The 14,274-nt window shown below is 37.5% G+C and overlaps 1 protein-coding gene across 14 annotated transcripts in view; it reads left to right on the forward strand.

The window, feature by feature from the left end:
- NUMB (NUMB endocytic adaptor protein) overlaps positions 1–14,274 on the forward strand; it is a 98,297-nt gene that overhangs the window by 76,289 nt on the left and 7,734 nt on the right. For 8 of the 14 annotated variants that reach the window (XM_076344717.1, XM_076344727.1, XM_076344722.1 and 5 more), the window contains exons 4-7: positions 3,219–3,296; positions 8,958–9,032; positions 10,970–11,110; positions 12,631–12,832. In XM_076344717.1, coding sequence (XP_076200832.1) covers positions 3,219–3,296; positions 8,958–9,032; positions 10,970–11,110; positions 12,631–12,832 — 496 coding nt within the window. The remainder of the gene's footprint in view (positions 1–3,218; positions 3,297–8,957; positions 9,033–10,969; positions 11,111–12,630; positions 12,833–14,274) is intronic. The other 6 variants (XM_076344724.1, XM_076344730.1, XM_076344726.1 and 3 more) reach the window with 2 other exon arrangements.

Genomic DNA, 14,274 nt, shown 5'->3' on the forward strand with positions numbered 1-14,274 from the left:
AAACCACTGGATGATGTTTCAGCATGCAAGGAATGTGATAAGAAAACAGTTTGTTCTTTGGTAGTCTCTTGCTTTCTCAGTCCTTGATTATTTTGATGGGCTTTCTCTTGGTCTTGAAAGAATTACAAGTTCGAGCTGCAGTGCTCAAACTGAAAGACTAGCTTAAGGGAAATTGGACTTAACTTTTCATATGGTTAAACTACATCGAAGTGTATGTGGCCTATTTTAATCTTTACTGTTTTCTTTGCAGGTAATGTGTAGGTTTTATAAATCCAGTCAATAAATAATAGTTCTGTTCTCTTAGACAGAATCATTGAATACTTGTACCTTGTAGCTTCTAAAAATTAAGTTCTGTCTGCCTTTAATACTCTTTTTTTTTTTCTCTTAATTCTCGTTCTCCAACAGTTGGCAATTCATTTGGGGAACTGAAGTCTGTTCTTTTTTAGGGTTGACTAATGAATTTTAAAACACTTTATGGGATTTGTCAAGAAGAATATAGAACAGTATTAATCTTGGTTTTAGGAATAGCTTAATTTCTGCTTTGCTTTTTGAAAGAAAAGATGCAAACAAATCTTTCTGTCTCTTTATTGTAGGAAATAACCTTTCAGGATTTTTTTTTATTACCTGCTCGTTTAATGTGGCGTAATTGTTTTTGAGCATTGTATCTTGCAGAACTTGAAACCAGATGATGGTGAACATTTTATTCAGGCATTGTTTAATTGACAACTGAGTAAAAGAAGCCACTTTTAGCTAGACAATCCCTCATCCATACTGTATTCTGTTGTTACAGTTTTATAGCTCTGAAATTGCACACCAACAATACTACAATGTGCAGGTTATAATATTGTTTAGAATGAATGAAGACAAACTTGAGTTATGTCCCTATTTTCTGTCTGATGAAGTGGCATCGCGGTCTCATTAATACATCAGAAACCCATGTATTCAGCTATCAGTCTGTTATTAACATGGGTTTATATTACCAATGGAGCTTGCATTTTTCCCTTAGTAGAATGTTACCAATGTAGCTTACATTTTTCCCTTAGTAGGGGTATATTACTAACTGTGTATACATTTCATATCTGGTAGGATCCTTGTATTTGGACACTAAGTACTAAATGGCTTCTTCAGAACCATTTCACTGAATTTAAAATATTTAGCGCAAACTGGAAAATAACTTTAAGGGCCCTGTAAGTGTATTTGACTTACGTATGGGAACATCATATAAAGACAAAAGTATACTCTCTTATGTCATGTTTTGATTTTAAATCAGCTTTAGTGTGTAGTATTGGTTTCTAACTTACCACTTTTTGTTTTAAATGATGCATTTGTTTTAATATATGTTCTTGTTTTAGCAGGTAAAGAGACATAATTTAATATTTTAAAACATGCATTAGTTATCTCTAAACTACATTAACTTAGTGTTGTTTAAAACCCATTTTGCATGATGCCTTTTCCATTAACCTTTTCTAGTTTATTAAAAAAAAATAATCTTGTTTAACAAGCATTTTGCTGAGAGCAAAATTAACCATTACCTAAAAATGAGGTAGCTTCTGGTGAATCTCTTTAGCTTTTGCTATCTTTAAAAAGCTGTTATTTAGTGTAATGCAATAGTCATTGCTCAACTTGGCAGCAGCATCCAACCCCTTCTCATTATGTACACAACACTGTGATTAATCCATTAGTTCCCCTCCTAGTGTTCAGCATATCCTGTCCAAATATATAACTGTTCCTGCCTCTAAAAATTGTTAAGCTTTTCAGCTGACTGAACTTAGAGATGTTCTTTATATAGTGTCTGAGTTGACATAAATGTGTTACAGATACTCGGTAAAAGGCTCTGTGGAAGGACGTCAGGCAGAGAGGCACACAGCAACAGAAGTCAGGAAATGCAAAGTCGAGATGGACACTCCCTTCTTAACTTTGTGTTTCCTGGCTTTTGTTGGCTTGCGTCAGAACCATAGCTTTGTTTTAAATATAACCTTGTTTATCAATCAATTCTCGAGACACTGCCTCAGGATATTTGTAAAAATATTTTTAATATAGTATTGTTATCAGTGATCAACATGTTGGAATTGCACAGTGTTAATTTGGGGTCAGGGGCTGTCACAAAGACGCTCTCTGTCTCATCTGCAATTCTCCACCTCCTCCCCATTACTGCTGTATCACAGTCTTCTTGCAAGTGAAACAATTTGGAAAGGTAGCAGGAACAGTGGTATGGTTCATGCCAGCTCCCCTCAGATGTGGAGCAGTGTGTGGCTGTGCTCGCAGAGCACCAGACCTGGTGAAGCGTTTTCTCAGGAGGTCGGTTCAGATCTTGCAGTTTTCTTTTCACAGTCTGGTAACAAAATAAAGCCAGTAAACTAAACTGCGTGCAAATATGCTTAAAATTGTGTGCTGCCTTTTTCTTAATGTGAATTGGGCAATCAGTATAATCGCTTCCAGGATAAAGTAATTTAGGAAGTTGTAGTTCAGCTTTTGGTATCTTTGCACTTGCCTAACTGTCTGTCCTTGTCTGAGCTGACTTTAAACGGGTCTTGTTCAGCCTATCAATTCAGAGTTGTAGAATGAATATCTAGTATTTGTATAAATATTGTATAAAGCCTTGGGAGGCTTTAGAGAGAGTGAAAGAGGAAGGGATCTCATTTGTGTTTTAGTTGTACCACAAGGTAGGATGAAATTCCTCACTCTTCAGAGAAGACTGCATAAGATGTGAAGTGTAAGAGTAGCATGTAAACCAAAGCAACAAATAAATGGGAGAAAATGAAGCAGTGTTTAACCCTGCTTTATACCAGCCATACATGCTTCTCCAGCTTACAAAGCATTTGCTTTGGGAAAGAGTGATCAATACAGAGCAAACTTGACTATAATTCTGGAGTTAGAACTTTGCATTTCACAAGAGCCCATACAGTATTTTAATTGTTTAGCCACCATATCTGCTGCCAAGTTTGGTTTATAACCTAACTAAAAGGGACTAAACAAGGGAGAGTGAAAATAAAGTAACCACTTTGCATGAAATTGGGGCTGAGGTTCTCTTCTTTCCACCAATTTCAGGGCAGTAGCTTGTTAGAATTTTGTGTGTGCCCTTTGATCTGCATTTTCATGGGATTATTTTCACATTTGCCTGTCGCACCTTCTTATGGATAACTCTAAAAACCCCTTCCTTTCCCTCCAAACCCTATTCTTGTGTGTGCTTGTTGGTTTGAAACCCTGGGACATTTTAGCTACCTACAGTAATAGCGCTCGACTTGTCCCCCCTGTTCCTCCAGGAAAGGAAGTTCTTCAAAGGCTTCTTTGGAAAAGTAAGTTTAATGCCTCATTTGTGCTTGCACTATAAGGAGTTACATCCCTGGTATAGCACTGCCATAAGATCAGGGTGTTGAGAGTCCCCTAATCCATTTCAGAATATTTCCTTCTAAAACAGACTTGGAAATATATCGATCAAACAAAGAATATGGTTAAAAAAGCAACCTGAGACAGAAAATTAAATCCGCATGGACTGTATCAGAAATCCAGTGTTCTGAAGTGATTTGGTCTTCCTGAAAAAAATGTGAATTGTTCTTTTAAACCCTTAAACTTGTGCCAGCCTACATCACCTGGGCAAATATCTACAGAGCAGTTGGGGTCTGTGCCTTGTAAGTGCTTCATGATCGGCTGCCTGGCACCATGAGTTGACCCAAATGTTAGCGTTGGGAGAAAGCAGTGTGCCTACACATACTATGTCTTAAACCTTTCTTTTTTTGAGCATAGTCCTAATTCAAGGTATATGAAGATGAGACCAGGTGTTTACCTACTATGTTTTTCTAATTGCAACTCAACTGTATAACTGAAAAATTTACTGTTTCTATCGTTGCTCTTGTTTTCATGAGGACAGTGTCTTAGATGTGAAGGGAAGCAACTCTTTGTCCTCATTAAGAATGTGCTGTACTGGTGGCTGGGTGTTTTTGTTCCTGCTGTCTACATCTCCACAAGGTAGTGCCTGTAGACCTCTGAAAGAACTCTCTCTTTTACCTCTCATCTCTTCCCTACCTCTCAGTTTAAAATTCCTGTAAAACATTTTAATTTAGTTTTCACATGGAGTTAATCTAAGATATGGCTTCTGAAGTGTCTTGTTATAAAATGAATCTTGGCCCAAGTAGAAAGTAACAGGTTTGTAACTTCCATACATACCAAAATCTTTTGGAGCAGGTTGTTCTCTGGTCACAAATTTGTTTTGGCTTTGCTTGGGGAATAAATAAAGGGGGGTTGGGGGTTTTTTTTGGTTTTTGTTTTTTTTTAAGCTGCTCCTTTTTCACCTTTCACTCAGATAGTGAAAGATATCACAGAGGGACAGTTGTTTCCCCAATTCAGGTTTCTTCCTGTGATCTGGGAAAGCACACTTCTAAAGTGTAGTGATAGTGAAGGGCCAAAATACCATAGGTGGGAGATCTGTCAGATTAATCAGATCATTCCTACGTGCTAACAACATTTAAGAGCTGGAATCTACAAAGATTGGAGTGAAAATGTGATGTTTGCTTTACAATCAAAAATGCTAACTACTACTTACAATTTGTTTAAAACAAACAAACAGAAAAACCCCCACCTCAACCTGATCAGATATGTTAGATTTCTTTCTGCTTGCTGGTACTAACTTATGTTAGGATACATAAGAAAGTAAAGACATAAAAGGACAGAGCTTTGCATAGTACTTAACTAAAAAAGTCAAAGACAGATTTTTATCTATTAAATATGCCAGCTTCCCTATTACATCTTAGTAGCTTTTTTTATGAAGTCCAGTACTTTGCCACAGCCTTGTAGATTTGCTTTGCCTTTTATTATAATATTTTGCCAAAGAGGGACCTACTTCTACTTCAGCCTGTGAAGTTTCATTAGTTAGCACTGAAACCACTTAAATCCATAGTGTTTAGATATCCCCACAGCATCAGTATGTCAGTGCCTTTATTACAGCTTTGGCCTGCAATGGTAGGCCAAATCTAGGGGAAAAACTGCAAAAAAAGGGACAGCTATTCTCTTATTAATATTTGAGAAATACTAATAACTAATATCTTTTGGCTGTATCATCTGTAATTTCTCCGCAGATGCCTTGCATTGGGATTAATACAATATTCCAAACTGCAGAGCTGCTTAAAAGGCCCTGCTAGCTTTCAAAAAGTCAGTCTAGACAGGTTTGCTTCTTTCCCTGTCCATATTTTCTCCCCCTAGGAGGTAAATCTGATGGATTTGTGTCCGGAAATGTTCAAGTGTTTAGTATTGAAAATACTTTGAAAAATCTCTTTTCAGCTTTAAATAAAAATGAGTGTCTGTTGATAGCTCCAGGTTAGGCTTCTGCAGTTTTATTTTGTGTAGCATACACAACATAACCGAATCAACTGCCTTTTTAGGCAGTTCTTCATATTTTAAAACTAAAGCTTTTCTGTTGTAATGAATAGTAGTACAGATTCGGTGATCTTTCTCATGGTTTGCTTCCACCAAGTGCGTGTATTTCTTATCACACAATGTTTTATACAGAGTCTGAAATGAAAAACTTCCTTTTTATATACCTCAGGCTCCAAATATATCTTACAGCTGTTTGTAAATCCCAGGACAGAATAAAATAGGCAGAAAGACTAGAAACAATTTAGAAGTATTTAAAAAATTCATTATTGGGCAACTTTAATTCTGCTCTGGTATCCTTAAAATTTTATTTTCCAGCTTACAATATAGCCGCTACTTATCTCCACGTTCCTATCACTTCTAACAGTTAAATTGTCGTGACCCACACTGCTGATTAGGAAATGTGCATTTTGGATTTAGTCCACTTTTCTTTTTTTTTTTTTCTTTTTTTTGATGGATGCCCGTATCTGTTGGAGAAGTTTCCCTTGTGCCCAACCTGCAGTGGTCCTGCTTTGTCTTCGGGCCTCGTTGTCTGTTAGGACAAATGCCTCGCCCTCCCTCCTGGAGACCTCTGAGGACTCTGAAATTAGTCCAGATAACGAATCTCATATTGGAGCGGATTACTGACCTCCTAAGAAGTGCTGAGCAGCGAGGTTTCTATCGGGGCTGACTCAGCACTGACAAATCAGGCTCCTGGGAGTCAGTGCCACGCGTGGCTCTCCTCCAGCAGTGCTGTCATCCAAAAGCTCTTGAATATGAAGACAAGCTACTGATATGGATGTCTAGATGAGTCCCTTGGTAGCAATGTTTAAGACCACACTGTTCCAGCGGATATTGGCCATTTGCTTTAAATACTTTTGTTTGGAGTCACCTATACCTTTTAGTGTTCATTACACAAGCTGTGATTCTGTGTTGGAGTTCACTTCCCATGCAGTATCTTGCATCTAGTCTGATCTTTGTCCAGTGTGTGCCAGGAGTGCAAATGCTCATATCTACTTTCTAATCATAATATACTTGGTAATATCCTACCCGTAATAGAGTAGTACTTTGATTTGTGTAGCCAATATAAACTGATTTGGAGAAGTATGTTCCTTTATACATCACTTGTAGGCACAGATAAGCTGAGGATTCAGTAGATGGGAAAATCATATGTTGCCCAACAATAGTAGCTGTGGGTTTGGGATACAGACTGTAAGGACTTACTCCTTCTAAGTGCTGCATCTGTCATAAATCTAGAAGAAGGAATTGGGAGATAAAAGTGCATTTTCTTTTTCTCTGTGTAGCAAACCCATGTTTGGTTATCCTGCATGAGGAACCTTATGTTTCCAGTGGGAGAGGAGGACTTAGACAGCCCTTTAGCCTTTTCATTTTATTCTGAGAAACATGAAGTTCCATGTCTTAGCTATTTCTAAATCCTCATTTGGGGAAATAGCAGGTGAGGAGTAGCTCTGCTGAAGATCAGTACTGCTTTGTGAAGTACCCAGCTCAGTTAAACTTAACTTGTTTAAAACAAACTTCAGGAACTGTTCGCTATTTCTGCAGAAACAAGGTTTTTATTGTTTGCTGGGGAAAGACATGTATCTCAGTTTTTAATGATGGTAATCTAAACCAAACAGTTACCTGCAGGCATTGTCTTCTCTTAATGGTTTGTATTTGCTTGAAATAAAGATTTAAAGACTATTAATGGCTTATAAGAAACTGGTACTCCTTTTTAAAACAGTTCAAGGAGACAGACCTTTACAAACCATTTGTTTTTGGGATTAATAGGGACTTTTAGGCTATGGAAGCTAGCTAAGCATTGAAAATATAGACTATATTTTGTGGGTATCAATATTTACTGCCTTTTAAGACCAAAAATTAGAAATTACTTTCAAATACTGTAATACTTTTTAACACATATGATGGTAAATTTAAGTACATCTTCCTTTGTGAATTACACTCTTTCTGTTAGGCATTCCAGAATCTGACTTTTACTTTAAACCTTCTCTGGGGCATCCAGCAGGCTGGATGGACATTTAGAAACTCGCTTCTGCAAGCACTTCTCTGTAGCTTGCTTTCATGCTGTGCTTATTTTCTCTCTTTTCTCTTGTACGGAAGAGTGATTAAAAGTCAGTGCCATTCTGTTCTCACCAAGCTTTTTGAAAATGCTTGGGTTGTCATTGCTGCTTCCAAAATTGGGACAGATAGTTCCTCCCCAAAAACAAACAGAAGTCCTGCCAGGCCCATTTTCTTCACACTTGCTGCTTTCTCTGAGAATGAAACTAATGTGATATAACAGGAGACTCTTTACTCCAAGATATTTCATCCTTACAGTGTTAAAGTTGGTGTTGCAGACTTGGAATATGTGGTAGCTTATGCCAGAACATGTCCTTGCTCCATTACTTGCCGTGTAAATATAAATTATATTCAAATGAACTATTAAAAAAAAAATAATTGCAATTCTTGCATGAAGCCAGTAGCTGATACTCCCTCATCTTTTTTTGTTGTTGTTGTTGCTCTCTTCGCTCCCTGCAGTGGACTGTGGCAGGTGCCATTAGCAGCCACAAACTATGTAAACCCAGTGCTCCAAAAAAAGTTATAGGGAGAATAGTTTGTTAGCTGGCCTAAAGTATGGGGCTTTTGAATTAAAGTAACACATTAAAAAAAAAAAAAAAATTTTTTCCTAGTAGTAGTTCTCTGTAAAAAACAGTAAAATTATGTTGACATCTTGTACCTATTTTCTGTTCAGTTAATTAGTTTCAGAAGAATATTGTGGCAAGTGTTTATACTGTTTTCTGTAACTTTCCCTTAAAAAGTAAACAGTCTAGAAAGAATCCGTAGTTTAAATGGCTCCTGAAGCCTTCCTGTGTTTCCCACTTTTACTTACCCTCAGCTTGCGGCAGCTGAAAGTTCCCACAGTCAGATCTTGGATAAAAGCCAGACCGCTCCTCTGCTGTGTCAGCCTGCCGCACACCATTGGTTTTTCAAGATAGACACCAAATGGTTAAGAAATCATATTTTTTTACCTCTCTTCCAAGATGTGACATTTAGCTCTTAATAAATTAGTGAAACATGTTTGGATGATTGATCTTAGCATTAAGCTCATAACACAGTAACTGATGATTTTTGGGTGCTTTTAACACTGGTTTAAGGTGATGCCATGATTCTGCCATGCGACTATTGGGGCAGAGGGTAGGGCTGGTGGAAATATCAGGTAAGAATTTTCCTATATTTAAATTGTGCTAAAGAAGCTACCTGTGGTGTAACTCCTTATGAATTAGTGTTTTCTGACTCTTTAGTGGAATTCTTCACCCACTTGGTCAGTCTTGAATTTTTTTACTGTCAGTGGACATACACCCTATTTTTGCCTCCACCCGTCCCGTGCCCTCTCCCTATCCCCACGATGTGCTGTTTCTGAAATACTGACTTTGGCTTGGTTCTCTGAATGTTTTGCAACTTGGATTGAGTATCTGGCTTTGGGCACCGTACTGACCGTGGACTTCACCTACACTTAATGTTACGGTTCTTTGAAAGGGGAAGCGGGTGGCAGTCGGATGCTGTTGGCATAAAACTGTTTTTTTCCTTTCCTTTTTTTTTCTTTTTTTTGAAAGTCTGGGAAGAAAGCCGTTAAAGCAGTCCTGTGGGTTTCGGCGGATGGACTCAGAGTTGTAGATGAGAAAACAAAGGTTAGATTTCCCTGGACAAAAGTTTTAAATCTCTCTATAATAACATATGTGCTATAACTTTAAATGGACACCAATCTTTATGTTAATGCAAATGTTGGTATTTGAAAGGAAGACTGGAGTGTAGGATTAGTTTAATCATTTCTTGCTTTGTACACATATGTATGCCTGCTAATTTTTTGTCCCCAGTTAATTCTACACTACTCTCAGGACACATTTCGTAAAATGTGGCAAGTAACACAAGCTTGGAATATTTTTTTGTTGCACTTACCGGAAGAACTATTTTTTTTTTCCTGATAAGTTCTGTTGACATTGAACTTGGAGAGTCCCTTGACTTTGTTCTGCACCACTGCAGAAGGCTGCCATAGCAATACATGAGCAAACTCATGTTAATCAATATAATTTTCAGGGCATCCAAATCATAGAATGGGTCTGAATGAACAAGAGCTAGCTTCTAAAAATGCAATGAGGAGAGTAAATGAAATAGGGGGATTGGCCTTCAGACTCAAGCTAAATAGTAACTGAGTATCAAATTCGGTAATTCCTAATTCTGTCATCTAAGCTGTTGGTCTGAAGTGGAAGACTAATGTATTCGTGGTGTCCTTCTAGATTGTTTTACAATTTTTCAGTTGTGAAATACCACAGTATGTACCACCAAGGCACCTGTGTGCAAGTAATAGCAAATGATTCTTGGTTTTATCTAGATGTAGGCAATTAGAAATAAGAGCTTTAGGCTTGCCTCTATAAGCGTACTAGTATTTTAAAAGATGGCATGGCTATCAGAACAATTTTTACTCGCATTAGTCTGAAATTAATTCATTTTATATTAATGTTATTTAACCCTTACCTTGTCAACCTAAATGATTATTTCTGCAAGCCAACACTGAGAAGCAGGTAGAGATAATTCATATCCTTCTGCAATATGACAGCCTGTCAAATACCTGCTCTGTGGCTAGACTTCTCCAGGGCTGCTGTTACGGTATGGTTCATCAGCACTAAAGTTACTGTCTCTTAAGAATTCAGTTTCTAATACAAACATACTGATGTAGGTGAATTCAGTCTACTGATTGCCTCATTTAAAAATAATAATACATGTATTATTTTTAGAAATGTTACTGCATATATCTAATCTTTTAAAATTTAATGTTAACAAGTTGTGCAGATCCTGAGGGTAATTAAAAGTATAGGACTTAAAAAGAGAATATACTATTGCCTCCTGGTGGTTGAATACATTAGCACAGGTGCCAAGTACTAACCACCAACCAAAAGAAACAATTTTGAAAAAAAATATTGAAACAATAATTTTTAATGAAGATGGCATAGTTCTTAAACTGTACTATCTCCTTTTTAGAAACACTTCTCCCATCAATCTATAGGAACAAATCAGGGGTGTTCTTCCATTGCATCCCTGCTTAGGTAATTGGCAGATCAGCTTTTGCTTTTTGTGTAGCAGCTGCTAGACCTTTTCACACTTGCAGACCTCTCCCATAAGTTTCAGCATTGTGTTTTAACCACAGTAAAGATGATATTATTATTATTATTATTATTATTATTATTATTATTATTATTATTATTATTATTATTATTATTATTATTGCAAGACTACCGGAGCTGCTGTAAAAATAAAATAAAACAAAAATGTGAGCTCCATAGTCTAGAGGAGAGATCTTGGGAATTGTTTGGGTCCCTAAATTCTTAAGTGGTGCCTTGGCATGCTTCTACCAAAGGTGGCTGGTGGAAAATGTCATCCGTCCTTTTTGTTTCATTCTGGGAACAGATTCTGAATGGTGAATTCATTGACAGATAATTACAGCCACATCAGGTTGTCCTCTTTTTAGAATAACTCATCTTCTTGCAGTTAACACTGAAATTTACTTGTTCGAGTGTTTCTCCGTATTTCCTCACATTTCTTTCACTGGGGGGGGATTTTTTCCCTCTAGGATCTTATAGTTGATCAGACAATAGAGAAGGTTTCTTTCTGCGCACCAGACAGGAACTTTGATCGGGCATTCTCGTACATCTGTCGAGATGGCACAACGAGACGCTGGATATGCCACTGCTTTATGGCTGTAAAGGACACGGTAAGTTTAATATGGTGTGTGTCCAACTCTTCCAGCTTCTAGCTGGAAGTTATGCTTGGAAAAATTAACTACCTAGAATACTGCAATATGTTTTGACTTCAGCTAAAATATTACTTAGTCCTTGAAAATTATTTTAGTTCTAATTCTTTGTATCTGAATTACTTGCCATCCTTCTGTGGTGTCATCTTGTGGAGAGAAACGGTGCCCAGCATGTGTTTAAAAGGAATGCAGTCAGCCTCAGATACCTCTAGCAGAAGGGAACTACTATTCTAAAAACAGACAGAAGATTTTCTCATCTGAAAAGATATACAGCCAAAAACTGAAACAGCAATGACAGTTTTTCCAGGATAAAATCATAGTGAGTAAATACAGACTGGTTATGAATGCAGCCTCTTGTATGCAAATGTTACCTTGAATGGAAAGTCATCTGAGTGTTAAGGGATGGAGCTAAACTGAATTAAATTAGCAACCTGTTTGCTTCTAAGTGATGGAGATTTTTCCAGTAGAAGGTGTGAAAGTAAGTTACCTCTATCAGTCTCTTGTTGCGTAGACTTAAGTAAGTTATTTAACTCCCTGATCTGGCCTTTTCCTCTTTATGCTCTTCATTGAATCCCACTTATATTATACAAAGTGCTTAAACCTCATGCAAATTCATTGCGTGAACTCCACATAGCTGCATGTTCAGAGCAATTGTACTCGACAATTTATAATTTTTCTTTAAAGAGAACAATGAAGTTAGAAATTCCCAGTTAAACTTATGTTAGAGCTGGAGCATTTCTGTTTTCCTCTGTGAATAACAGGTCAATTTACTTACTGATTATAATAGATGAGTTGAGCTACTGGTAGTTAATAGCGCCTCTGACTCGACTCAACTGTAGCCACCGTATCAGATGGATTGCTGGACTTCCTCCGACTTGAATTTCCTTTCCTTATTGCAGTTATTGGATAGTGGATCCTTTTGACCTCACTGGTTAATAATGGAAGTGCTTTTCAGAAGGCATTCCTAATACTAACTTGTGCATTTGGTCAGGGCCATTAAGAGGTATAAGTAGTCACCATTGTACTTTTAATTTTCATGCTTGCACACAAGGGTAGTGTCTCCATGAGCCCTCTGTAAACTTTCTCCATCTGAGAATAGTACTTATCTGTCCTTCAGGACTTACACCTGCTTAAGATGGCTTCACAAGAGTTTCTTTGTGCACAAATGTATCCAGAGGCAAGGGATCAGTGCAGGCATGTTATCGCACTAGCGTCTTAGTAGCAGTTGAACTAAACAGATTATCTGACAATCTCTTTCATTTCTGGGTGGCCTTCTTGAACGCTGCTTGTGCATTAGTAGTTGAGAGTCTTTATATACTGGGTTTAATTTTAGAGCCATACAAAAGGATGCCAATTACAGTAGTCCTCTTTAATGCCTTAATTAGGTTCCTCTTGTAAAGGCAGGTTATCACTTCACAATGCTTGAAGCACATGTATGTTTCTGTTCCAGTTACTGTATGATGCAATGTTGTCTTGTACAGGGGGAAAGGTTGAGTCATGCCGTGGGCTGTGCATTTGCAGCATGCCTGGAGCGAAAGCAGAAGCGAGAGAAGGAGTGTGGAGTGACTGCCACCTTTGATGCCAGCAGAACCACATTCACTAGAGAGGGGTCATTCAGGGTCACTACAGCTACTGAACAAGCAGAGAGGGAGGAAATTATGAGACAGATGCCGGATGCTAAAGGTACGGGGTGCAACTTAAACAATCATCCATAGTGAGCAAAACCAGCACTGGGGTGAATTGGAGCCTGTGCAAGGATTGAGGCTTAATGTCCTTGCAGCATTCCCTCTCTTGAACCTTATTATGTACAAATCATATTCCCAGATGCTTGTCACTTCACAAGATGAAAAATGCTCCCAGATTTACTTGTAGCGCATTTTCCCACATCTCCTCTAGAAGAAGTACAAGTGGCTTCGTATGTGAAAGCTGCTCCTGCTTTGTTTTGTCAGCCTGCTTTATGGCAGAGAACACCATAGGTACCATATTAAAAGGCCTTATTAGAAAAATGTTATAAAAATATAACAAGTTTGCCAGACATGAAATAATCCTTTTTGTAGTCTAAAGCTTATGGTAAATGAACAGAAAATGATATGCATTTTTCTTAGAAAATAGTGTATTTTTATTTTGATTTTTAAGGCAGGTTACAAAGTGTATGTATAGTTATATTGCATGAGGGAAGGACAGATCAATTACAGTGTGCTTTCTAAAAAAACCAAACCAAAACAACAACTCCCTCCTCATAAAACACATAACTGTTGCACTGTTAATTACATTCAAAACTAGTAATAAACTGATTTGAGAGGAGTTAGTTTTTACTTCTTAGCCATTTAAAATGCCATTGAAAGCGTTCTGAAATTCAAGTGAAAGTAGAACTTCTTACTCAAGTTTTATTACAAGTAGTGGAGTTTTACAGCTAACAAAAAATAAGTATTATAAATATTGTTCATAGCCCTCTTTACAGTGGAGCTGAACTTTTGTTTCAGAGGGTTCCACAGCAAGTTTTATGCTGCCACTCGATTGCAAAACTTTAATCTTCGTTTTCATCATCCATCTGCTTGTTCCCATACGTTAGTTTTAGAATGTGCTAAATGAAGCTTAAACACAAAGCCTTTGTTACTTGAGGGCATGAGTTAAAGTCTTGACTCAATGAAGGTGTGTGAAATCCTTTCCAAGAAAGACTGATTAGAAAAGTTTCACTTGAACGAGCAGCTGCAACTCATGGGTACTGAAGCTTGCAAGACAACATAATTAGTTCCTCGTACCATTCCAGCTCCTCAGAAGTCTCTAGTGTGACTCCTCTCTTTACCAGACTTCTAGTTATTCTGTTGATGTCTCAACAAAAAAAGTCATTGTTTTTCCTAAAACATTTGGAAAGCAATATAGGTAAAATAAGTTCACACCAGGATAGTGAGATTTACCCTTCTCCTGCTGTGTTGATGAGCTGTGTTTATTGCCCCTAAAGCCAATTCATTTATGACATGAGTGAGAGTTTTCCTAGAGATGGAAAAATCCTCATTGCTATTCTAATCGTAAGTGTCATGATTTAAACTAGGCTTAATCCTACATTTCTACCATTAGGTCTGGTTGACAGAAGAATTGTGGTGCTATGCAAAACCCTGCAAAAT

Source organism: Aptenodytes patagonicus, chromosome 7 (assembly GCF_965638725.1).
Source record: "Aptenodytes patagonicus chromosome 7, bAptPat1.pri.cur, whole genome shotgun sequence".
Classification (NCBI taxonomy): domain Eukaryota; kingdom Metazoa; phylum Chordata; class Aves; order Sphenisciformes; family Spheniscidae; genus Aptenodytes; species Aptenodytes patagonicus.